Source organism: Mytilus californianus, unplaced genomic scaffold, assembly GCF_021869535.1.
Source record: "Mytilus californianus isolate M0D057914Y unplaced genomic scaffold, xbMytCali1.0.p SCAF_1, whole genome shotgun sequence".
Lineage (NCBI taxonomy): Eukaryota > Metazoa > Mollusca > Bivalvia > Mytilida > Mytilidae > Mytilus > Mytilus californianus.
This window is the reverse complement of record NW_026262581.1, coordinates 50916677-50941240: the sequence shown is the minus strand read 5'-3', so window position 1 is coordinate 50941240 and position 24564 is coordinate 50916677. Positions and strand designations below refer to the sequence as shown.

At 30.9% G+C, this 24564-nt stretch overlaps 1 protein-coding gene across 1 annotated transcript; it reads left to right on the top strand.

Annotated features, from left to right (window-relative positions):
* Positions 1–2326: 2326 nt before the first annotated feature.
* LOC127720789 (store-operated calcium entry regulator STIMATE-like) lies at positions 2327–24060 on the top strand. The gene is made up of 7 exons (XM_052227544.1): positions 2327–2793; positions 6646–6694; positions 9242–9340; positions 10264–10385; positions 12098–12210; positions 13285–13368; positions 18912–24060. Exons 1-7 carry the CDS (start codon positions 2619–2621, stop codon positions 19137–19139), a joined length of 870 nt encoding a protein of 289 aa, XP_052083504.1. The 5' UTR covers positions 2327–2618; the 3' UTR covers positions 19140–24060.
* The last annotated feature ends 504 nt before the right edge of the window (positions 24061–24564 follow it).

Here is a 24564-nt window from a genome sequence, read left to right as displayed (position 1 = left end):
AGACAAGTGAATATGCCAGACCCCGAGGAGAAAGTGCATTAATCTTGATTTAAAAGCTCCAAACTCGGTATCCTTCTGTTACCAACAATAACACTACATGTGTATATATTTCACAACGGACTCATACCTACACCGACGTACATCTCTATTCAAGTGAATTATCGTAACAAACTTCATTAACGTCCATTATTAAAAACAAAAAAAGACATTTTTCATCTGCTCTTGAATCTACACATTACGAATATCGTTTTAAAAAAGATTTATACAAAATTTGACCAAATGATGTACACATAGATGAAAGCAACTATAAGTCATCGTAAGTCACCGTACGACCTTCAACAATAAGCAAAACACATACCGTACGTAGACTATCAACTGTAAGCGCTACTCTTCCGTTGGCATAATCTGATCAAAAATAGATTTGGCAAACTCCATGCATGGATTGGGTTTAAATAAACCACTCCTTGGACATTTGTTGCAAATAAGAAACGGGCGTTCTTTAAAAAAACATATGGGAATTTTTGTTTCTGGACATGCGCAGGCATAATTAAGCCTTTCCGATAATGTATTGGTTTGTTTTGGCAAGATTTTACATCTTAATATTGTAGGAATTCCTATGCATATACATGGGTACTTACTGCGCACCTCTAATTGCTTTTCCTTTTATTCGCTGTTACAAATCTTCTTTAATTGGAAGACTTCAGAAAGGGAATATTTACAATTTTGAAATAATATATATATATAAGTAAAAAACCTTGATAAATAAATCTGAACTTTTAACAATATACTACTATCAGATATCTTGATGATACGCAGGCTAACTGTGGCTAATCTCGACTTTATTAAACGTCGAATGTCTTTATACTAAGGAAATTTAGCTAAATAAAGCTAATAATAGTATTTGGAGAAAATAGTGTTTGATTGTATTTTAAAATTTCAGTATTCACAACTTCTATGATTCGAGATGGTTTAAGGCTTTGCATATTTTATAGACACCTGACTCATGATTGTTGGAGACAACATGTTGCCGTCTTGATGTCTTTTGCTTATTTTTGTCATTGGATTGTTGTCTCATTCACGAATACCGTCCACATCTCCTTTTATGCATACTCAACATTGTTTTTTTAAGCATACATGTATTAATTTAGTACAAAATCATAAATATCACAAACTTTTTTAATTTTTTATTGTCCGTATCATGATAGCTTGAACTATAATGTTTGTCGTAAATAATAATATTAAAAGGCATTCATCAACGTATTGTAATGTCGTAGTCAGAATGTAAATTCATGACTGATCACTGATATATTTAAAAAGGTTCGAACATCTCAGTTTCAACAAAAAAAGTTACATCGCATGTGCAGTACAAATGTGAAATAATTTAAACAAGAAAAACGAATGACCTGATATGTGTAAAAATCAACAACTTAACAACAACAACAAAAAGAAAAAGAAATGTCTTCAAATTCAATATATTCTAACTGAAATTAAAAAACGATACAATCTTTGGTGACATTCAAAAAGGTTTATTTTTCAAAATTTGGTAGAAAATATAGTAGTTCACCGCGTCGTAACTGAGACCATGATATACTACAACATTATAGTACTAGTATATACATATCTCTAATCGTACAACGAGGAAACTCTTTCTGCAATCCAGATTTGGTAGTTTCAAGTACTAAAGTCTCACCACATACAACAAAGACGTCAACAAACATTTAGAAATATATGTATGAACATGTTAACAGCTAAAATGTATAAAACAAGTGACACCATATATGTGCCATTCTTAAATTATGAGAGACTTCATGTATATAAATACATGTACATATTTACATCATGATCAATCTATAATCATATCAAACATGTAAAAGCTAGAGTAATTATGATATAACATACTCAGGCACGGTCCATACTGTTTCTCTTCGTTAAAACCTGTATAAAGTAGTCCCATTTAAAATGTAATAACAGGTTTTGGCAACTTTATAAAAAATATTTTGATAATTATCAAATAGAAATGTACTTTTTCTTCAAAACACAAATTAACTTTTTTGTTGAAAAAATAACAATTATTAAATGAACATGCATGGTCATATAGATCTTGGAACATTTTAAAAGTTCCATGTTTTCATCTTGCACAAGCAGTGATTGTAATTACTCTACAGTATAATTAATATTCTGAAAAGGGCATTTGACTCAACAGTTGATATCTAAAATTAAATGGGATTTCCAATCGTTCTCGCAGTTTTTTTAAAATATCTGTTCGGAAATTTTACGTGGTTTCACCGCTTGTTCCCGTGGTTATTATTTTTCATGTCAACTTCCTGTAAATGACAGATGACAGAATCACAGAAAATACCAAAGAAACGAATCACCATGATCATTCTATAGCCTAACCTGCTATTTTCATACTTATAAGTGAATTATCCATCATCTTCTTAAATGATGAAAATCCCATCTGACTGATTGCAAAGATATTTCACTGCATTCTTTGCAGCCAGACTGAGGCCCAGGATACACAAAATACTTTGTTGTATCTAAACCCAATAAATTCAAGAAACCAAAAAGTGTAATAGCATAAACAATTGTCAACGGAAGCCATTTTTATCTTGTTATTAATGGTTAATAATACCAATATGAGTACCAACCCAAACCATACCGTTCTGTCTGGAGAGGAACCAGTGAATCCTGACCATGGGTTTCACTATCATTGTTCAACAGGAGATTTGATGGGTCCACTAGGACTACTGGTGCAAGGACTGTTAGCTTTTCTGGCCTTTTCATCATTAATAGGTATATGAAAGTTTGTTGTAAATTGCTAAAATTAAGATCTGACTTGGTATAAAATTAAGTTCAAAATTAACAAAACTAGTCATTACCAAAACCATTTCACTTGGTTGTCATTTAAACATATGGTACAAAATTTGCCATTTTGTAAAGACAAAAATTTTTTGTTTAGCCTGCAACATTTATGTCGTAAAAGCAAGACATACCAATCCTGATATTCTGTTGTCGGTGGCAGCATTTTCAGTGGTGTCGTCATTAAGGTTCAGTCTGTGGTTAAAATTTTTGTCAAACCTTCATGGAATTCTATGATGAAGACAGCAGCAAAAAAGAGCAGAGAAAATTTTGGAAAATGTTCATCTTTTTTCAGAATTTTGATGATAAATGGACAGATTTTTTTACAGTCAACATTTAGATACATTTTACAGCCTAAGGTTTAAGTTTTTTAGCCATCAGTTACTTTGTGAAACCTTCAGGGAATTTTACTTAGGTTGGACAGAAGCTTTTTTTTTCTTTATCAAAAGACGGTATCCATGGTATCAAGAGCAAAACAATGAAAATATTTTTTGTCATTTTTATACGACCGCAAAAAAATTTTGAGGTCGTATATTGGTATGACGTTGGCGTCGTCGTCGTCGTCTTCGTCGTCGTCCGGCGTCGTCGTCCGGCGTCGTCGTCCGAATACACAATGGTTTTCGCACTCTAACTTTAGTTTAAGTGAATGGATCTCTATGAAATTTTACCATAAGGTTCAATACCACAATAGGAAGGTGGGGATTGATTTTGGGGGTTATGGTACCAACAGTTAAGGAATTAGGGGCCAAAAAGGGGCCGAAAATAAGCATTTTTGTAACTTCCAGACATAACTTGTGTGTTAGCATATGGATCTCTTTGACATTGTACCACAAGATTCCATATCACAAAAGGTCAATGCTGGGATTGATTTTGGGGTTAATTGCCTCAAAAATTTAGGAATAAGGGGCCAAAAGGGGGCAAAAAACAAGCATTTTTCTAGTTTCATGACAATAACTTGTGTGTAAGTGTATGGATCTTTCTGAAATTTTACTACAAGGTTCCATTTCACAAAGGGAAAGCTGGAATTGAGTGTTGTGGTAATTGCCCAAAACGTTTAGTAATAAGGGGCCTAAAAAGGGGTTTAAAATAAGCATTTTTTAGTTTCTAGACAATAACTTGTGTTCAAGTGTATGGATCTCTCTAAAATTGTATTACAAGGTACCATACCACAAAGGCAAGGCTGTTATTGAGCTTGGTTTGGGGGGGAAAGGGGGGTGGGGGTGATTAATCATAAGGGGGGCGGGGGTCAAAAAAGGGGTAATTTTTTTTTCTTTTTTTTTTTTGTTTAAAATTTACATTTTAAGTTAGTTATTTTTTATCACGAAGAGAAAGTAGGAATTGAGTTTTGGGGTTAATTGCTCAAACATTTATGAATAAGGGGCCAAATATTGGTCAAAAATAAGGATTTTTTTAGTTTGCAACAAAAACTTGTGTTCAAGTGTATGGATCTCTGTGAAATTGTATTGCAATGTACCATACCACAAATTGAAGGTTGTGATTGAGGTGGGGGATGATGAATCAAAAGGGGGTTGAAAAAATGTGTGGGAGGTAGGATTTTTTTTTTCCTTTTTTTTTCTTTAAAATTTTCCATTTAAAGATGGTTGTTTCAGATTTATATATGAAAGAAAATAATAACGATATGGTTATATATCATGAGGAATTGAAATTTAAAATTATGTATATTGGAAATTTAGGTTACATTGGAAAGTAATAATTGGCTTTGGGGGGGGGGGGGGGGGGGGGGGGGGGGGGGGGGGGGGGGTGGTTATGGCTCTAATGTTTAAGGAATAAGGGGAAAAAAGGTTAAAAAACAAGGGTTTCCATTTTAATAGACAAATAATTGAGTAAAGAACATTATTTAAAAGCAGTGTAAGGTTGGTAATTCAAACTCATTTAAATATCTCATCTACACTGCTTTTAAATTATGTAAATTGGAAATTTGCCAATAACTTTATTGTTAATAAATGCATTGGAAATTTGCCAACAATTTTAGTGTAATAAACTTCATTGGAAATTTGCCAATATAAAATTTTGCTGATGAAGGTTTTTTGTTTATCTTTAGCCTTGACTATGAAGTCATTTTCTATTTTTATAGCCTTATGATGTAGTTGAATTATTTAATACTTTTATGATGTGTTTAAATGGGGTTTTATCATGTTTATGGTTGCAAATTTATTGTTTTAGTATAATAAACTCCATTTAAAATTTGCCAATAAAAAAATTTTTGTTTATTTTTAGCTATGATTATGATGTCATTTTCTATTTTACTTTTATGGTTGCAAAGAAATTTTTATTTTTAGATATTACTGTTAAATGATGGTGATTAAGGTTTTTGCTATGTTTAGCCATGACTATGATGTCATTTTCTATTTTAATATCTGTTATGATGTATTAAAATGGGCTTTTATGGTTACAAAGGAATTTTATTTTTAGATATTACTATAAAATGTTGCTGATGCTGATTAAGGATTTTGTTTATTTTTAGCCATGACTATGATGTCATTTTCTATTTTAATACCTTTATGACGTAATTTCCATTTTTAGATATTACTGTTAAATGATGCTGATTAAGGGTTTTTTGCTATGTTTAGCCATGACTATGATGTCATTTTCTATTTTAATATCTTTATGATGTATTTAAATGGGCTTTTATGGTTACAAAGGAATTTTATTTTTAGATATTACTTTAAATGTTGCTGATTAAGGATTTTTGTTTATTTTTAGCCATGACTATGATGTCACTTTCTATTTTAATACCTTTATGATGTATTTAAATGGGCTCCCATGTATTTAGATTTTTGATTATTTATACATGTTACCAAATTGGTCCACATTGAACAAAAACGGTCCAAATTTCAACTTTATTACATTACATCAAACATTGAATTCTACATATTCTTTGATATATTGAAATAAACAAACAATTTAGTTTATGGATATTCCACCATAATAGGTAAATTAAATTTTTTCCAGTTCTTACACCACATTCATCCTGTGTCAGAAACCTATGCTGTGTCAAATATTTAATGACAATCCAAAGTCATAGCTGTATCAAGCTTGAATTTTGTGTCCATACTTGCCCCAACTGTTCAGGGTTCGACCTCTGCGGTCGTATCAAGCTGCGCCCCAGCGAAGCATTTTATTCTGTATTTTACGGATAAAAGGACTTAGTTTTTTTTTGCAGTTAACATGTACAATCAGGTTGGTGTGAAAGTTTGTTCGACATCAATTACTTTGTCAAACCTTCATAGAATTTTATGAAACTTTGGCAGAAGCATTTTTTGGATTAGGAGATACATTGTTGTAATGTCTGAAGCAAAGTTTGGAAAATGTATTTTTTTCATTTTCATTATTGTATAGAGAGAGGGTTTTTTTTGCATATGACATTTTCAGACAAGATTACATTTTTTGGACATCACATATTTGTAAACCTTCATGGATTGTTATAAAATTCTGTATTTAACTGATTGAACTTGCTTTTTACAGTGCGGATCCACTTTACACTGACAGCAGCAATCACCGACACAAAAGCCGGGTTCCGTGAAACCCTTAATGAGAATAAAATCTTGTTTGAAAAGATTACTTTATTGAACAAATGTATGAAGAAGAAAGAAGGAAGATACTGACAATTGGATTAAAATGAAAGCTATCACTACAATACAATTCTGTTCTCAATGACATCTTTAGAAAAATTTCTGTCCTATTGGACACAATTCATAATAGTAAGAATTAAGAAATATATGTACATAATTTATGCATTTTATATATGTTCTGTTATTCTTACAGCAAAGAGGTATTGTGAACCAAGATATGAAAGGAGACCATGGAGGATTTGGTAAATATGTTAAAAATAATGATAAAGATATTATAGACAGTAGTTAACTTAAATCTTTATTTAAATGTCTCCGACTCCCATTGCAAAGGTAGAAAAGGATGGGTATAATACCCAGATATCCAAAGTAAGAAGGTACATGTAGTTGTCAATCCAACATTGTAGGCACTCTCACACTACAGTTCTCATCATAATTCAGAGAAAGATGTACATAAATGTCAAAAGGTTTTACATCATCAATATCTTGGACAAGTTTGAAAATCAGGGCTGATCAATTAATTTTTTATTTAGTTAAGCCCCTTAGAAATGTAATTGATACAGAAATCAACACTGTCATGACTGTAAGCACTCTTTTGTCAACATTTCTAATTTCAGTTTTATAAAAATTATGTTAAAGGCTTACATCATCAAATCTTGGATGAATAAAAAAATCAGTAATACTAAGAAAGGTTAATTTTTGGGGGGATTGTATGCCCCTTTGAAAGTAAATGATATATATATATGTTGTGTACAAGTTGTAATTTCGTACAAATTATAATTTGAACAGGGTTTTTGTACAAGTTATCAGTATTTTGACACACACCTTCTTTCACCATGTGATACAAGTTTACCTTCAATAATTATCCAGTTTGGTGTTTTACTCACAAATTTATATACTTCAACCTAACATTAAGCACTGTCCTCTATGTCATAAAACTACAATTAAGGACACATCATTGGTTTAGATTATATTTTTATTTTTTGACTTATACCAAATTCTATGTCCACAAAATATATTTTAGTGTTTTTGTATAAACTTTTTGTCAGTACTATGTGCAAGACTGTAGCATATAGTTGTGGAAATAAAACAGTGATAAGCTTAACCAAAGACACTGTGTATTTTATCTAGTTATGTAAAGGTATTCACAAAATACTGACAACTTGTACAAAAATACTGTACAAATTATAATTTGTACAACATTACAATTTGTACACAACATATATATATATATAGGATAAATCAATACTGAAAGCACTCTCACACTAACAGTTCTATTAGTAAACGAAATTTATGTCCAAGGTGTACATCAGTAATATTTGAAGCATATTAAAACATCTAGTAGATCAAATGTTTTTTGGAGGAGTTTGTTCCATTTAAAGGAAATAATATGAAAAATTAACATATACAAAAGCTCTTTCATGCCAATTTTCTTCAATTTGAAGTTTAAAGATACTTGTGTTGATGGTTTACATTGGCAAGAAAAAATGTGTCAAGCTCTAAATTGCCAAGAACTCAGAAAAGAGGTGATTGCATTTTAGAGAAAGTGTGACTGGGATACACTAGTTTTAGCTCACCTGTCCGAAAGGCCAAGTGAGCTTTTTCACATTACTTGGCTTCCATCATCGTCGTCTTCCATCAATGTTAACTTTTATAAAATCTTCTTCTCTGAAACTACTGGACCAGATTTAACCAAACTTGGCCACAATCATTATTGGGGTATTTTATTTTAAAAAAGTGTTGGATGACTCTGCCCGCAAACCAAGATGGCTGACATGGCTAAAAATAGAACATAGGGGTAAAATGCAAGTTTTGTCTATTGTTTTGAAAATTGTTATAAATAGAGAAATTCTGACAAGGCAAAATTTACCATTTTTTTCATCTTTGTCTTTTATCTTAAAAACTATAATGGATGGAGAGAAACTTTAAAATTGCAAAAAAATCAGCAAGACAAGATCTATGAAAAAGTATACATGGTTGAAATCGTCAGTCGACTCCTAATTAGAGTTATTGCCCTTTGATGACAAATTTTACCGATTCTTGCTTTTTTGCCTTATATCTTAAAAAATTATAAAATATAGATAGAAACTTAAATAAGGAAAAATGATCAGCAAGACCAGATCTACATTTAAGACCATATGGATGAAATTTTCCGACTACTCCTTATTGGAGTTGTTGCCCTTTAATGAAGATTTTTACAATTTTTTGCACTTTGCATTATATGATAAAAATGATCATAGATAAATAGAAACTTAAAATAACAAAAATTATCAGGAAGGCAAGATCCACAAACAAGTCAAATTTTGCCGATATACATGTAGATACTTCATAGGAGTGATTGCCCTTAAATGAGGATTTTTTTACCCTCTTTTGTGTTTTGAGCGAAAACTAAACAAGATAGAAACTAAACAGACAAAATGATCAGCAATACAAAATCAACAAAAAAGAAATTTTTGTCATGAACTCTGTTCTTGTCTATAATGTTGGAGAATGTCCATTGTTGATTATGCACATAGACCTAGGTGAGCGTCACAGGCTCTTTAGAGCCTCTAGTTTTATTTTATTTCAACCAACTATCTTCATTAGTTAAACTAAAAAAAGGTGCATAATGAAATATACAATAAAAATGCCAGAAAAACATGATATATTTGTAGGTAAAGATAGGTGTAATATTTTACAAACATCAAGAAAGATTAAGAATTCAGTTGATATACTGGGGGAAGAAGGGGCTAAACATAGATGTTTGATGTTTAAGATGAGTAAAATATGTATATTGTTATTTTCTATTTTAGGTTTTTTGACACATCAAAGCAAGCTTTTGGAGCTTTCCTGATCCACTTTGCTAATGTTTTTCTAGCAGATATTTCCAAAGGTGGTGATCCCTGTACCTGGTAAGTTTCATTTCAGAAATGGTGATCAAGTTAAAAATTTCTCCCATTATTCCTGGGTTAGCTTTCAAAAATCACTGAGTTAATCAGGAGATTGGAGGGGGATTCACTCTGAATTATCTCTGTTTATACTCCATAGAATTAATATGACAGGATTGGAGGGGGGATTCACCCTGAATTATCTCTGTATACTCCATAGAATTAATATGACAAGGCTGTAAATCAGAGTGTTATCACCTTGTTTTACATTTTTCATTAAACACCAGGAAGGTTGATTTCTTATGCCCCCTCTGCCGTATTGAGTGTTACCCTTGTCTGTTCCAAAATTAGTTTCCAATCTCTAATTTTAGTTTGCTTTAACCAAAAGTTCTGAAACTTATACACAATGTTATTACCATAAAAAACAGATCAAGTTTTAATTTGGGTGGCATCACTTTTACAGTTCTCTAGTTATGTCCCTTTATAACGTTCTATGCAAGCTGGGGCTTCATCTTTGTCCAATGGACACATTCTCTAACTATTTTACATTAAACACCAGGAAGGTTGATTTTTTTTCATGAGACACCAGGAAGGTTGACTTTTTTCCATTAAACACCAGGAAGATTGAGTTTGAACTGAAATATTTGTAAGTACTGAACACTTTTAATAACTTTTATCAAATAATTCAATTTCTTTAGTTAGTGATATGAATGATTATGCTGACTTGCTTATTGTTTAAAATGCTGATAAAAAGGATTATTAGTCTTCGGTAACATCAACACCACACATTCTTATAATTTTATTAATAATATTTTGCAAGTTCATTTAATGTTTAAGACTCAAAGATTAAAATTGGGGTCAGTGTGGAGACTAAAAAATATATTTTTGTGGCCTAAGATGATTGTAAAGGACAAATACTTTTGATAGAATGATAATATTACTTTCAGGTATGTTGTCAGTTTCCTGTTAGATTCTACCATTGGATTGGTTGTCATATATATTGGTCTGAAAATCACTCAAGCTATTGTTGATAGATATAAATGTGAATCACTTAAATTTGGGGAGTATGGTAAGGATCAAGTACTGCTGAAGATTCAGTTTTAACTGTATTTGTTCTTTGGAAAAAAGCGCATAGAAATGGCACCTTGAAAAATTGTGCCAACAACAAAAAGACACTGAATATTTAAGACTTCTAAAATAATCTGAGTAAAAAAATTTAGCAACATATATTTTAAAAACTTCATATAAAAAATTTCCAAAGATCTGACAATAATTCTTAGAATAAATTCTTTGTAGATTAAAAATTGCACTCTATGGTTTATTTTCTTTCTAACAATAAGTTATTTATTGTTATGTTTAAAAGAATAGTTAAGTTTTGAATATAGAATTAAACTTTTTTTGTTGCTAAACTTTTTTTACTCAGTACATATATATACATGTATACATATACCTGCAAGTATGCTATTACTAAATAAACAGAACAGAATCCAGATTTCAATGTATGACACATGGTGTAAAATTTATATATTTAGAATTTTGTACATGTAAATGTTCATCTTTACAGTACAGAAACATTCAGTTTTAACTTTTATCAGTTGATCTATATTGACAGATTTTTAATCGCAATTGTAACTATATAATTAACAGTGAAAAGTTTTAGTATCAAATCATTATACTAAAGTAAGAGCTACTTGCAGAGATTTGGAAATGGCGATCTCTTCTAACAATTGTTGTCTATATGAATTTAATGATACTTTGGATTAGCATCAATGAGACAGCAACCTAACATATAAGTTACCTAAATCAGACAATAATAGTGTATTGACTTGACATAGTAAAAATATAAGGATGAGGATTAAAAAAGGAGGAAATGCAAGGTTCTGCTGTCCGTCTAGCGGAAGTGTGTACATTTCATTACATATTTTAAAGGGGTAGGTGTGGCTTAAAGCATTATATGGTAGGTGACTGTATATCACATAAATTTATACGGACAAAACATTTTGACTGCTCAAATAGAACTATTTAGGTCTATATACACCTATAATGATTATATTGGTTGTGCTAGTTAAAACTTTGTAAATAGTTTATGCTAACAAATATTTAAGGTATATAAACTAAGTTCCTATAATCTTGCAATCATTTTATTTAGTGAAGGTAAATTGTTGATTAAAAAAAATTGATCTGATTAATCCATTAAAATGTTTAAAAAAACGAAAATCTATAAAAGCAAAAATGTTTTTTTTTTAATGTAACTTTTTATGGAACCTCTTGACCTGAAGTTAAATGTAAGGATGGCCTTAAGCACCCAAAAAACATCCCTTTAGTACATTATGTATTTAACATATTTAACATATACACTTTTTTTTATGTACAATTCTCTGCAATTATAGAATAATAAAATCCTACCATTATATTGCATATTAAAACAGATATAATCGAAATTGACATTGGTCAAAATTTTCCAGCAGATACCAAACACTACTTTTATTAGTTGAAATAAGACGTGGAGATCTATTTTGTATGACATTCTGGCATGTATAATACTGTAACATTCTGACATTATTAGCATTTGGGTTAGTTCACATTTCATAAGATGCATATGTCAAATTCTTTATTTTTATAGGAAGTCCTCCAAAATGTTGGCATTGTAGTGATATAGCTACATCATACTGATGTGATTTTAAGCAATAATCAATCAATTTACATCCAAAATGCAGTACAGTATATATCGATTTAAAATATGTAAAATATTACTTTTTATTTGAAATGATTTTATTGCAGGAAGTCCTCCAAAATGCAATGCATTTATTGGTCAATGTGGACTCTATTTATTGGTTATGATAGTAGAAAAGATATTAATGACACTGCTGATTTCATTTCACTTCTGGAAAGATGTAAGTATGAATTATCTCCCTTCTATCATTAATGGGTGTTATCTCCTTTCTATCATTAATGGGTGTTATCTCCCTTTTATCATTAATGGGTGTCATCTCCCTTTTATCATTAATGGGTGTTAAATGTTTTTATATTTACTTTGCATTTAATAGAATGGAAAAATAAGTTCTTGTCTTGAATTTGCATGAAATATACTTTAAATATCAGTAATTGAATTGTTGACATTTAAAGTATATTTAATTGAGGTTTTATAGAATAAGATATATTAGTCACACTAGTGAGAAGGATCAGTTGAAAAAAGATTTAAGTACATAAAGTTCTACGATAATATGTAAATTACAATGATTTGACTTGTATAATCTTAGATATCTATAACAGTATCCCCAGAAAACAAATTGTGTGTTTCAGACTTCATTGAGGTATGATAAGTTTGATCTCACATTTCAGTGATCTGATATCAAATGACATACAATCACATTACTAGATTTAAGGATGCATTCATTGCCCATGATTAATGCTTTGATGTCTTAAGTTAAATTGTACAGCTGAGCTTATAACTGAAATACATTGTATTATTTAACTATAATCAAGCACCAGATACTTTGATGTTTTTATTTGTAAATATCAGATTAAATATGAGATATATGCATAAGAGAGAATATGGGGTATATATCATTGAGACAACAACTATATAACCCAAAACACACAGTCAGAGATCAAATTAGTGTTCTAACTTTTGTCAAATATTTCATGCTTTGCTATTTTTAAACAAGAATGCATGCATTGTCATTTAAAAAAAAAAAATAGACATACGCTTTTCAAAGTTAATTTTGATTGTTTTAAGCAAAACAAAAAACTTTTTATGTGCTTACATGTTATTTTATTTATGTGCTTACATGTTATTTTATTTATGTGCTTACATGTTATTTTATTTACACCAAAGAATATCAAATACTAAATATAATGATTATTTATTAGATATAGAAATGTTACTATGAGTGGATGTGATATTAAACTGTTTCAAGGATATAATAAATAAAGTAACAAAGTAATAAATTTATTGTCTATTTCAGGTTAGAAAATTCATAATGTCACCTGTAAAAGATCCTCATGTAGAATTAGTCATAGTTATGTTTATTATACCGTTAGTAGTAAATGTAAGTATGTAATATTTGGTACATTACACACATGATAATTTAGGTAAGAATATCTCATAGTGAAGATTTTGGGGTATGGGTGGCATAGTGGTGTACATAATTTATCTACAGTGATCACTAGCCTATCTTCTCTGAGGTTAATGCTTTGAACCCTGCTCGTGGTTGTGTTCGACTCTGATCTTAATTGTGGAGGATTATCAGTTTTCCTACCTAAGTTTGTTGGTTCTCTCGCAGGAACTTGGGTGTCCTTCCCCAATATAAACTGGCTGCCATGATATAGCCAAGCTAATTGAAACTGATGTTAAATACCAACAACAATCAATAGTGATGATCTTTTTCCATGCATGTGAGATAGTTAGTTTTGAACATCTACATGTTAAAAAGTTAACTTATTAAACCAAATCAAAATACAGAAAGATATCAGATTAATAATGGAAATTGATGGAGTACATCTGCCATGAGACCTTTATTTTTAAAAGCATTTACTTTTATTGTCATTTTGTAAATGCCATTTTGTTGCTTGATATAGAGTATATACATTTTTCATTCTACAATTCTTTCAAGATTGTGTAAAAGTGTGTGTTTGCTAGATTTTTGTATTGAAAATAAGTTATTTTGAGTAAGCATTCCTCATACGCAATATTTAAAAGGAAGTTTAATAGTTAACCCTTTTACTTATAAATTTTGATCCGTTTAAAGTTACGCAACAGACTTCATTTTCAAACGCAGTGATTCAAGAAATTCAGCGCCCTCTATCGGCTAATCTCGATCCATCTTATAACCAGTTTAAAGTGTACCAACGGGGTTAGTTTTATTTTTTTACGAATTAAATTTTGCTGTCATTAAAGAATAAATTTTGGCTCTCTTGCTTGTTTAAATATCAAAATACTTTTGTTTATTTAATCAGAGTATCGTATTGGTAAACCTTACTGTGTTTGCGGATCTGCAACAAGTCGTGTTTATTTCCACGTGGTAATTTGTGGTATTAAGATATAGCATTACCGGACTGGTTTACGATTCCGGGTATTTCGTAAGGAAACACTGAGTTTAAAAGAAACAATCTAGATTTTGACATTTTCTGTAAGATATGGATGGTATATGGCAAATGCTTTTTCCAGCGCTATCATGCTTTGATTTATATGGGATTGCTTTCAAGTTCAAAATAACTTACTTTATCAAACCTTGGATGAGTAGGTCATACAAAAATTTAGGAATAAGAACCGTTTTTATACTTAGGATATGGAAGCTTGCTCATATAACACTACAAACCAGTAAAGTCTGAAATGGCCTATATCTTTACTTGACTGTACTGATTTTTACTCGACCAGTCTGAATTGGTCTGAATTTTACTCGACATTACTCGACCCCAGTCTTAACCATACTCGACCGTACTGATTTGTACTTGACCCTTATCTTTGCCATTGAAAATAGTCTGAACTATTACTCGACCAGTCTGAAACAGTCTTAACCCATTCTCGACCTGTACTCCACCAATTTTTTCAGTCTAAACCATACTCGACCAAAGGTCTGAACAATACTCGACCAGTCTGAACCATACTTGACCAAAAAACCTATATTTTTTTTAAATGTTAGCTGTTAAAATTAATTTCTTTTTTTCTGACAATGAAAACAGCCACAATAAAATAAAGATATATATAAAAATATATTTTTACATCCTTACATGATTCTCAGATTTATCAAATAGAGATAGTTAAATTAAATTATCTTATATAATAATTTAATTATATTAATTTTAAAGTTTTAGAGTTTTGTTAAAAAAAAAAATTTCTTTTAACTAAAAACCACACCTTTACTGAGAGTAATAAAACCTTAATAAGGTGCTTCTTGTTTGGCATGTGTGTTTTTTTTTTTAAACTTAATTTTCCTAAATTCCTAAAGAAAAACTATATAGGTTTCATGGTTATATACAATAGTTATATAATTATCTTTTTAATGAGGTAACAACAGCCAAAAATTCACTGAAATTGTTTAACCTTATATTAGAAATATATCCATTTTTGTTATAATTTGGGATATATTATATATAATATATATCAAAAGGGGATAAAAAAATTAAAGAAATAGATAAATTTTTTCTTCTGATTTATAAAGTAATACCTCCTGCTTGGGGCAAACTCATTAAAAGATCACACCTGGTCAGAGAGTATTAATTTCTAATTAACATTCATTAAAAATTGCAACATCCTGTTAAACTTAAATCACAAGGCCTTTCACTAGATAAGTAATACACGAGTTTAAGAAAAAAAGGGCTTTCTTTTTACCTGTAAAACACACATGTACTGAGATAAATAAACCTTATTAAAGTGCTTCTTGTATGCCATGTCTTTAATTTTGACAAAAGTTATTTAAATTTAATTGAAATAAATTTTTTCTGCAGCTTTGGAACACATTTCCTTTTTTAAATGGTTATCAAGGATTGCTATGGAAGTTCTATTATCATGATTATCTTAAATTCTTGGTTTTACAAAACAAAGGTGTTATTTTTTAAATTTATTAAGTTGCTTTATATACTATTTTAAATATATTTTAATAAAAAAAATGTTCACTGCATTATTAACTAAACTCAACTGACACCATAAATCTATACAAGGCTTAAGTAAATGGTGAAAATTGTCCAGTAACCATAAAATATATCTGAAACATTCAAAAAAATTTGAATAACATTGAAAATGTTAGTCCCAATTCGGTTTGAGATTATTTGATCAGTTTGTTTTATTTTTATTTTAAAGGTGATATATATATATATGTAAGTGTTGATAAATATGGTGTTGAATTTATATTATGTTTATTGTGAAATTTTGGTTTCAATATGCCATATTGAACATGTTGAATACATTTTGAATTTCAAATTGTTGTTCAAATTTCTAGCCAGGGGAAATAGCTGTTAAAAACAGTTCCTAAATTGATGAAATACAATAGATAGATACAAAAATTAGGTCTAGGTTGGTTAAGACTTAGTCGAGTATGGTTCAGACTAGGTCGAGTATGGTTCAGACTAGGTCGAGTATGGTTCAGACTAGGTCGAGCATGGTTCAGACGAAAATAAAATGGTTAAGTACTGGTCGAGTACAAGTTCAGACTGTTAAGTATGGTTCAGACTACAGTCGAGTATTATCAAGTAAATTTCAGACCAATTCAGACTGGTCGAGTAAAAATCAGTACAGTCGAGTACAAATATAGGCCATTTCAGACTTTTACTGGTTTGTAGTGTAAGGAATTGATGGGGTGTCTGAGTGGTCTAAGTAGTTCATCTACAGTGGTCTTTAGCCTGTCAACTCTGGGGTGGTGATTTGGAACCCACCTTGTGGTGAGATTTGGACTCTGATCTTAATTGACAAGGATTGCTAGTTTTCTTCTAAAGGTTGATGGTTCTCTCCTGGTACTCAGGCTTCCTCCACCAATAAAAGCTTAGGTTGCTGAAAGTGGCATTAGACATCAACGATCAAACTAACAAATGTAGGGAATTGTAAACAACAAATTTTGTATTCAGTAGAAGAGACAAGAGTTTTCTTGGAGAACAGTTATTTAGATTCATTTAGTTTTTATACGACCGCAAAAATTAAAAATTTTTTGGTCGTATATTGGTATGACCTTTGTGCTCTTCGTCGGCGTCGTCCGAAGACACATTGGTTTTCGCACTCTAACTTTAGTTTAAGTGAATGGATCTCCATAAAATTTTACCATAAGGTTCAATACCACGAAAGAAAGGTTGGGATTGATTTTGGAGGTTATGGTACCAACAGTTAAGGAATTAGGGGCCAAAAAGGGGCCAAAAATAAGCATTTTTGTAACTTCCAGACAATAACTTGTGTGTAAGTGTATGGATCTCTCTGACATTGTACCACAAGGTTCCATATCACAAAGGGGCGGCTGTAATTGATTTTGGGGGTAATTGCCTCAAAATTTTAGGAATTAGGGGCCAAAAAAGGGGCAAAAAACAACCATTTTTCTAGTTTCATGACAATAACTTGTGTGTAAGTGTTTGGATATTTCTGAAATTGTACTACAAGGTTCCATATCACAAAGGGAAAGCTGGAATTGAGTTTGGGGGTAATTGCCTGAAACGTTTAGGAATTGGGGGCCAAAAAGGGGCCAAAAATAAGCATTTTTCTAGTTTCCAGACAATAACTTGTGTTCAAGTGTATGGATCTCTCTGAAATTGTACTGCAAGGTACCATACCACAAAGGGAAGGCTGGGATTGAGTTTGGGGGTGATGAATCATAAGGGGGTTCAAAAAATTTGGGGGGGGGATTTTTTTTTTTTCTTTTTTTTTCTTTTTTTCATTTTTTTTTCTTTAAAAATTTTCCATTTTAAGTTGGTTATTTCTGATTTATATTTAAAAGCAAATAATAATGATATGGTAGGAGATACACACCAAACAGGATGTGTAAATTATTATATAATAAGTATTGTGCAATAGCAAGAAATTTTCAATTGCATTGCACAATAGCAAGAAATCTTCAATTGCACAGTATTGCGCAATAGCAAGAAATCTTCAATTGCACAGTATTGCGCAATAGCAAGAAATATCCAATAGCACAATATTGTGCAATAGCAAAAAATTGTCAATTGTACAGTATTGCGCAATAGCAAGAAATATTTAATTGCACAGTATTGTGCAAAAGAAGATACTTCGTATAAATTGCTTATTTCTTGATCAATTTCAATGGGGTTTTATTCTTGAATTCTTTGGGTTCTTTAATATGCTGAATCTAACCGTGTATAAAGTTTTTGGATTTTGGGCCCCGTTTTTAAATTGGTCCACATTGAGGTCCAAAGGGTCCAAAATTTAACTTTGTTTGATTTCATCAAAAATTGAATTATTGGGGTTCTTTGATATGCCGAATCTAACCGTGTATTTAGATTCTTAATGTTTGGTTCCGTTTTCAAATTGGTCTACATTAAGGTCCAAAGGGTCCAAAATTAAACTTAGTTTGATTTTAACAAAAATTGAATTTTTAGGGTTCTTTGATATGCTGAATCTAAAAATGTATTTAGATTTTTGATTATTGGCCCAGTTTTCAAGTTGGTCCAAATCGGGGTCCAAAATTAAACTTTGTTTGATTTCAACAAAAATTGAATATATGGGGTTCTTTGATATGCTGAATCTAACCATGTATTTAGATTTTTGATTTTTGGGCCCCGTTATCAACTTTGTCCACATTGAGGTCAAAAGGGTCCAAAATTAAACTTTGTTTGATTTCATCAAAAATTGAATTCTTGGGGTTCTTTGATATGCTGAATCTAACCATGTATTTAGATTTTGGATATTTGACCATAACAGGTGAATGTCCAATTTAAGATTTTTAAGTTCTTAGACCACATTCATTTTGTGTCAGAAACCTATGCTGTGTCAAATATTTAATCACAATCCAAATTCAGAGCTGTATCAAGCTTGAATGTTGTGTCCATACTTGCCCCAACTGTTCAGAGTTCGACCTCTGTGGTCGTATCAAGCTGCGCCCTGCGGAGCATTTTATTAAAACATGCGAGTAATATATCTTATATTTTTATATTGCAGGCTTTTATATTTTGGGTGGTAGATAATTTCTTGAAGAGAAAAATAAAGGGGACAAAAACCATTTATGTCACAGAACATGATCCGTCAGTCACTTATCACAGACGACTAGAAAAAGCTCACTCTTATAATAAAATAGAAAGGTCAGAAGAGTCAGATTTGCTAGCATCCACAGATGAAGAAATAGACATAAGACATAGGTCTTCATCAACTGACCATCTGCTGTCTTGATGTAAGAGGAAGTTGATAGAGGGAGATAACTCAGATGAGATGCTTGCCATGTGATACTGTTTGGTTTTGTGATAATGGGTGCTAAATCCTGTCAATTGTCCAGTTGAGTGATTTCTTGTGCAATAATAGTTGGAGAATCTTAATACTGGAAATGAGAAAAAGAACTGTGTGACACAGTTTACATGATTTGTGTTTTTAATCAAGATGGAATTTATTGTCTTTTTAAAATAAAGGGGTATTTGCTTGTAACATATTCTGTAGGAATGTTTTGTTTATGTACATTGTTTGACAGCCTTGCACTGAAAGTTCTACTTAATATTTGTTTTTTGTGTTACACTTGTTGTCTTTGCATGTTGATTGGTGTTTGTTGTTTTATAATGTGCTTTTTAAAATAGTATAATCAATTTATTTAAGAATACTAGTGTAAATATTATCTTATTATTGCCAAAGATGTTGACATCATAGTTTTCAATAGTGAATGTACCACAGAAGAATTGATGCAATGGAATTTAAAAAAATATATGATTGTAAATGATAAGGAAAATGTAAGAGATCGTTACAAGTATACATAGTTTTCTGTTGAAGTGATATATCAGTTAAAACTGGTAATAGTCTGCTGTCAACATATTATGTCCCGGGTAAAAATATCCAGTATTAATCACCATCAATGTATAAATGTAAAATTCTGAAACTCTCATAATTGTACATCTATCATTGCAAAATGTATGGTCATAATTATTTTTGGAACAGTATGTCCAAATGTTAGTAACGTAGTTTTTAAAAGCAAAAACAGATGCTTCTTCGAAGCAATATACAATAAAAGACTGCTCTCTTTATGCCACCTTTAAATAGTGTAAATTGGGTATTAAAGAATCAGCTTTTGTTCAGCAGTTAAATTATAAAGAATGACTTTTATATTGTAAAAATAATTTGACTTTTATAACATGGGTAACCATGAATTTTTCTTGCTTAATTTCCATGGTAACTTATAAAATCGTCATGTGTAATTTCAAATAATGCAAACAATCAATTATATTTATAAAAAGCAAGGAAAATTTGTAAAATTTTTATGAAAAAAACAATTTTAAAGAGCGTCAATTTTTTAATAAACAACGATTATTTTCACCTTGCCACTAATTTGTTAATTCACATCTGTTGTAATTTTTTGTCCCATCAAATTTGATGAGCTCAGGGAAAGTTTTACAAGTTACATGATCTTAATTCAGTTGCAGTCCCAGTTTCACATGTTTTTTTTTAGAATAAGTTTTATTTAAAACTTTATCAATTTGTTGATTTTTGTTTATTTTCTGCATTATGTACATCCAGTTTTGTAAAAAAAGTTATAATAATTTTAAGTTTAAGATATAGATTTTTCTCATAGATGTTTGAAAATTATTGTTTTTGAAAAAGGTAATTTTTGTCTCGCCTTGATGGAGTCAAAAAGCGAGACATAGGTATGCTGTTTCTGGCGTCGGCGGCGGCTGCGTCAACAATGTATTAGTTTGTGATTAGGTCTAGTTCATGGTGAACCACTAGTGGTAAGTCAATGATATTTGGTATGCAGGTGTATTAGCATTGGCACATCTTATTACCATGGAGATTATTTGGCCCTGCCCCCTCAGTCGAGGTCTATTGACTTTGAAACTTTTCATAGTTTACATGTATTAGTTTGTGATTAGGTCAATTTATGGGGAACCACTAGTGGTAGGTCAATGATATTTTTGGTATGCAGTTGTATAAGCATTGGCATATCTCATTTCCATGGAGATTATTTGGCTCCGCCCCCTTAGTCATGGTCTATAGACTTTGAAAATTTTGCTAAGTTAACATGTATTAGTTTGTGATTAGGTCAGTTCAAGGGGAACCATTAGTGGTAGGCTAATGTTAATTGGTGTTCAGTTGTATAAGCATTAGCACATCTCATTTCCATGGAGAATATTTGGCCCCGCCCCCTCAGTCATGGTCTATTTACTTTGAAACTTTTGCTTAGTTTACATGCATAAGTTTGTGATTAGATCAGTTTAAGATGAACTGCTAATGTTAAGTCAATGACATTTGGTGTGCAAATTTATTGGCATTTGCAAGTATCTTTTCCATGGAGATTATATAGCCCCACCCCTGATCATGGTTCATTGACTTTGAAATTTTTACATAGTTTACAAGTTAATGTTTGTGTTTAGGTTTGTTTAAAGGGAACAACTTATAATAAGTCAATGGTATTTGGTATGCAGTTGTATTAGCATTGGCACATCTCATTCCATGGAGATTGTTTAGCCATGTACCTTCAGTCATGGTTCCTGGACTTTGAATATATGCATAACTTACATGTTAAAGTATTGCTATTTTAATTTCAACATTTGCATTATCAAAATTACAAAAAGGCGAGACATATCTCTGTGATAACAGTTTATATTGAAATTTAAATCATTGGCATTGAGCATAACTATTTCAATTCAGAAATTGCAACTTAAGTCATAAAGTACATGTATACAATTTTGGATGTATTTTTAAATCAATATTATAGTTGTGAAAGATATAAATATTGCCATGATATTAGGCTGAGTTAGTAAATTTTACATGGTATTTAAGTGGGTTAGTGTTTGGAATTTTTCAGAAGATTGTGGATGGGGCATTATTGTCAAATTTTTAATAACACCCTCTTAATTTCAGGGGATATTAGACATGTTTGACAAATCCAACTAGAGAAATTCTTGTAATATATTGTTCCTATGGGTTTTATTTCAGTTTTTCTTCTTTCTTTACTTTGACTGTTACATTCGAATCAAGATTTGTTTCCAAGATGATTCTTAAAATTTTGGACAGATTATAGTACTAGAAGTTTGTTGATCTGCTAAAAATCTTTCTTTTATTTTTGGCAGATTTTGGAATTTTCATTTTAATTTGTTTTGCGTGTTTGTGTTGAGAAGATATTTTGAATAATTATAATCAGTACAGATAGCAAAACACTATCCTTTTGTATTAATAATATCTGCATAGCTTTCAATGTACTATAATATCTGATTATTCAATAGTTTTTTGTCATACCTTCTAATAAGAGGACAAGACTTAGTTTAAGCTAGTACTTTTCTAATCTTAGATATAATTAACAATCCATATACTGTGGATTCATTTATTTTCGTGGGTACCAATTTTCGTGGATTGAGGAAAACTTACATTTTCGTGGATATTTGATTTTGTGGTTTTGCCAAAGTCTGCATGTAAGACTATAGGAAATTTTTTTATTCGTTGAACATTTAATTTAGTGACAAGGAAATCCACGAAAATTGTTATCCCACGAATAATAACGAATCCACAGTATTTATTTGTATACCAACTTTCACATGCATCAAACAAAATTTATATTGATGTTGTTAATGTTCAGACTTTGCCGTCCAGTCATTGACATCCTTGGAATCATTTTCACTCCACTAAAGTTAGGTTTATTGATTTTCAAAAGTTTTTTTCTTCCTTTACCATGTGATAAAAGGTCAGTAATTTATTTATATGTGGATTATATGTATGCAGTAGATGATAATCTGACACATTGCCCTGGACTCATTTTCAAGCTTTAGTGATCAGGTTAATTTTTCAGTATTACATATTTTCCTCAGTTACTGTATATGATATATAGAAGAATAGTTGGTTAGTGAATTTGTTGTAACAGCCAACTTACATCTAATGGCCTTGATCCCATTTTCATGCTCTAGTCATTATGTTTTAGTATTTTGGATTAGTTAGTATCTAAGAAATTATACATGGGAGGTTAACAATAATGTGATACATTTTGAGATAATCATGTGCATATTTCTACAGTTCAGCAGGCTAGTTATTATCATCTTTACTAGCCAAGGGTTATGATCCAGTTCCTATCTCTCCACCCTAGGGGGATTAAGATAGAATTTTGGATCCACGAGGTGAGGTAATGATTTTCATTGGTCGCAGTTGTAACTGGCTGCATCCAATCAAAAAGCACCTTTAAGATGATCACATGTAAATGTACAAAATGTAAATAAACAATTGCCACATGCTGATTGTGCAACAAGTCTTTATCACCAAAACATAGGACAATATTTAGTGATAATTCTAAAGTTCTTAATCAACTGATTGAAGTTCCTGGGTATATTTCTCGTGGAAATGTTAGAATGTCAATGTATATTTTCGGTTCCTGTTTCATGAAATTTGTAAGTGCTAGACACAACAACAATTACACCTCCAAACTGAAGAGAGTATAAGTGCTGTCATTGGTAAAAAATGATGTAGTTGGAATGGGCGTGACTTTTATCTACTGGTAGATGGCGCAGCATTGTATTCACAAATGTTGGCTTAATCTGCCAAGGGTGGAGAGATGGGGACTGTATTGTAACCCTTGGCTAGCGAAGATGGGTATTATAAGTGGTCAACTCTTGTATTCTTCAAGGCTTAATGATACTTATAATTAACACTCATACCTTATAAAACAGTCATGTATTTTATGAGCTTTTTGTCATAGCACTTTTACTGAGTCACTTAAGTTGTTTTTGTGCATTTGAGTCATATTGTAATTTCTTAAGTGATACTGAATCCAATTGCTCAATTATTATGAAAGATTTCAGTTTTTCTGTAAATTGAATTTCATAATGTGATAGCAATAAACAGTTACAGAATTCTTCTTGACTTTAATAATTGTTTTAGAAAAGGAAAACCTTAGACATTTAAATTTATTTATGATATAGCATGTTTGATATTCATTGAAATATAGTCTTGCAGTAGGAAGTAATTTTAATTATTTTAAGAAGAGGGAAATTTGTTGATTACTTGATATTTTGATTTTTTGTCAACTTTGTGATTCATCTGACATTGTATTTGCAAATTTTGGTGTTTTAATTTGAGTCATAGTATGTGCCATTTATTTGTCTTGTGTACTTTAATGTATGTGAACAAAAAGTGTTGTCTTTTTATTTATTTTAGTTGATTTTTTTTAGATTTTTAAATGCATTTTCATTTTTCATATGGTAAGTTTTAGAATGTCATCTAAATCAATAGACATTATGATGTTAATAACACAAATTTCCCAATATAAAATACCTTTGTGACACAGGTTTTCAATATATTTAAGCCCTTTTTGAATAAAGAAGGTGACATTCAGTTACAGGCAGTGGACTAGATAATTACATGTACAATTAATGGATTTTTTAAAAGTTATATTAGTCACTTTGGGAAGAGAAGTTGGGGTGTTTAACGCCCTACACAACAAGTTAATGCTCTTAGTTTGACAGAAAGGGAATATTAACAAGTTGGTAGAACATTTGATATTGTTGGACGGTTTTTATACGACCGCAAAAATTGAAAATTTTTTGGTCGTATATTGGTATGACGTTGGCGTCGTCGTCGTCGTCGTCGTCGTCGTCGTCGTCGTCGTCGTCCGGCGTCGTCTGGCGTCGTCCGA

What these genes read in the sequence shown, in the direction of transcription:
- LOC127720789 (XM_052227544.1), top strand. Translation starts at nt 2,619, where the DNA reads ATGGTTAATAATACCAATATGAGTACCAACCCAAACCATACCGTTCTG. An exon ending in GGCCTTTTCATCATTAATAG is followed by an intron (nt 2,794 to 6,645) that starts GTATATGAAAGT and finishes TTATTCTTACAG; the next exon opens with CAAAGAGGTATTGTGAACCA. An exon ending in ACTTAAATTTGGGGAGTATG is followed by an intron (nt 10,386 to 12,097) that starts GTAAGGATCAAG and finishes ATTTTATTGCAG; the next exon opens with GAAGTCCTCCAAAATGCAAT.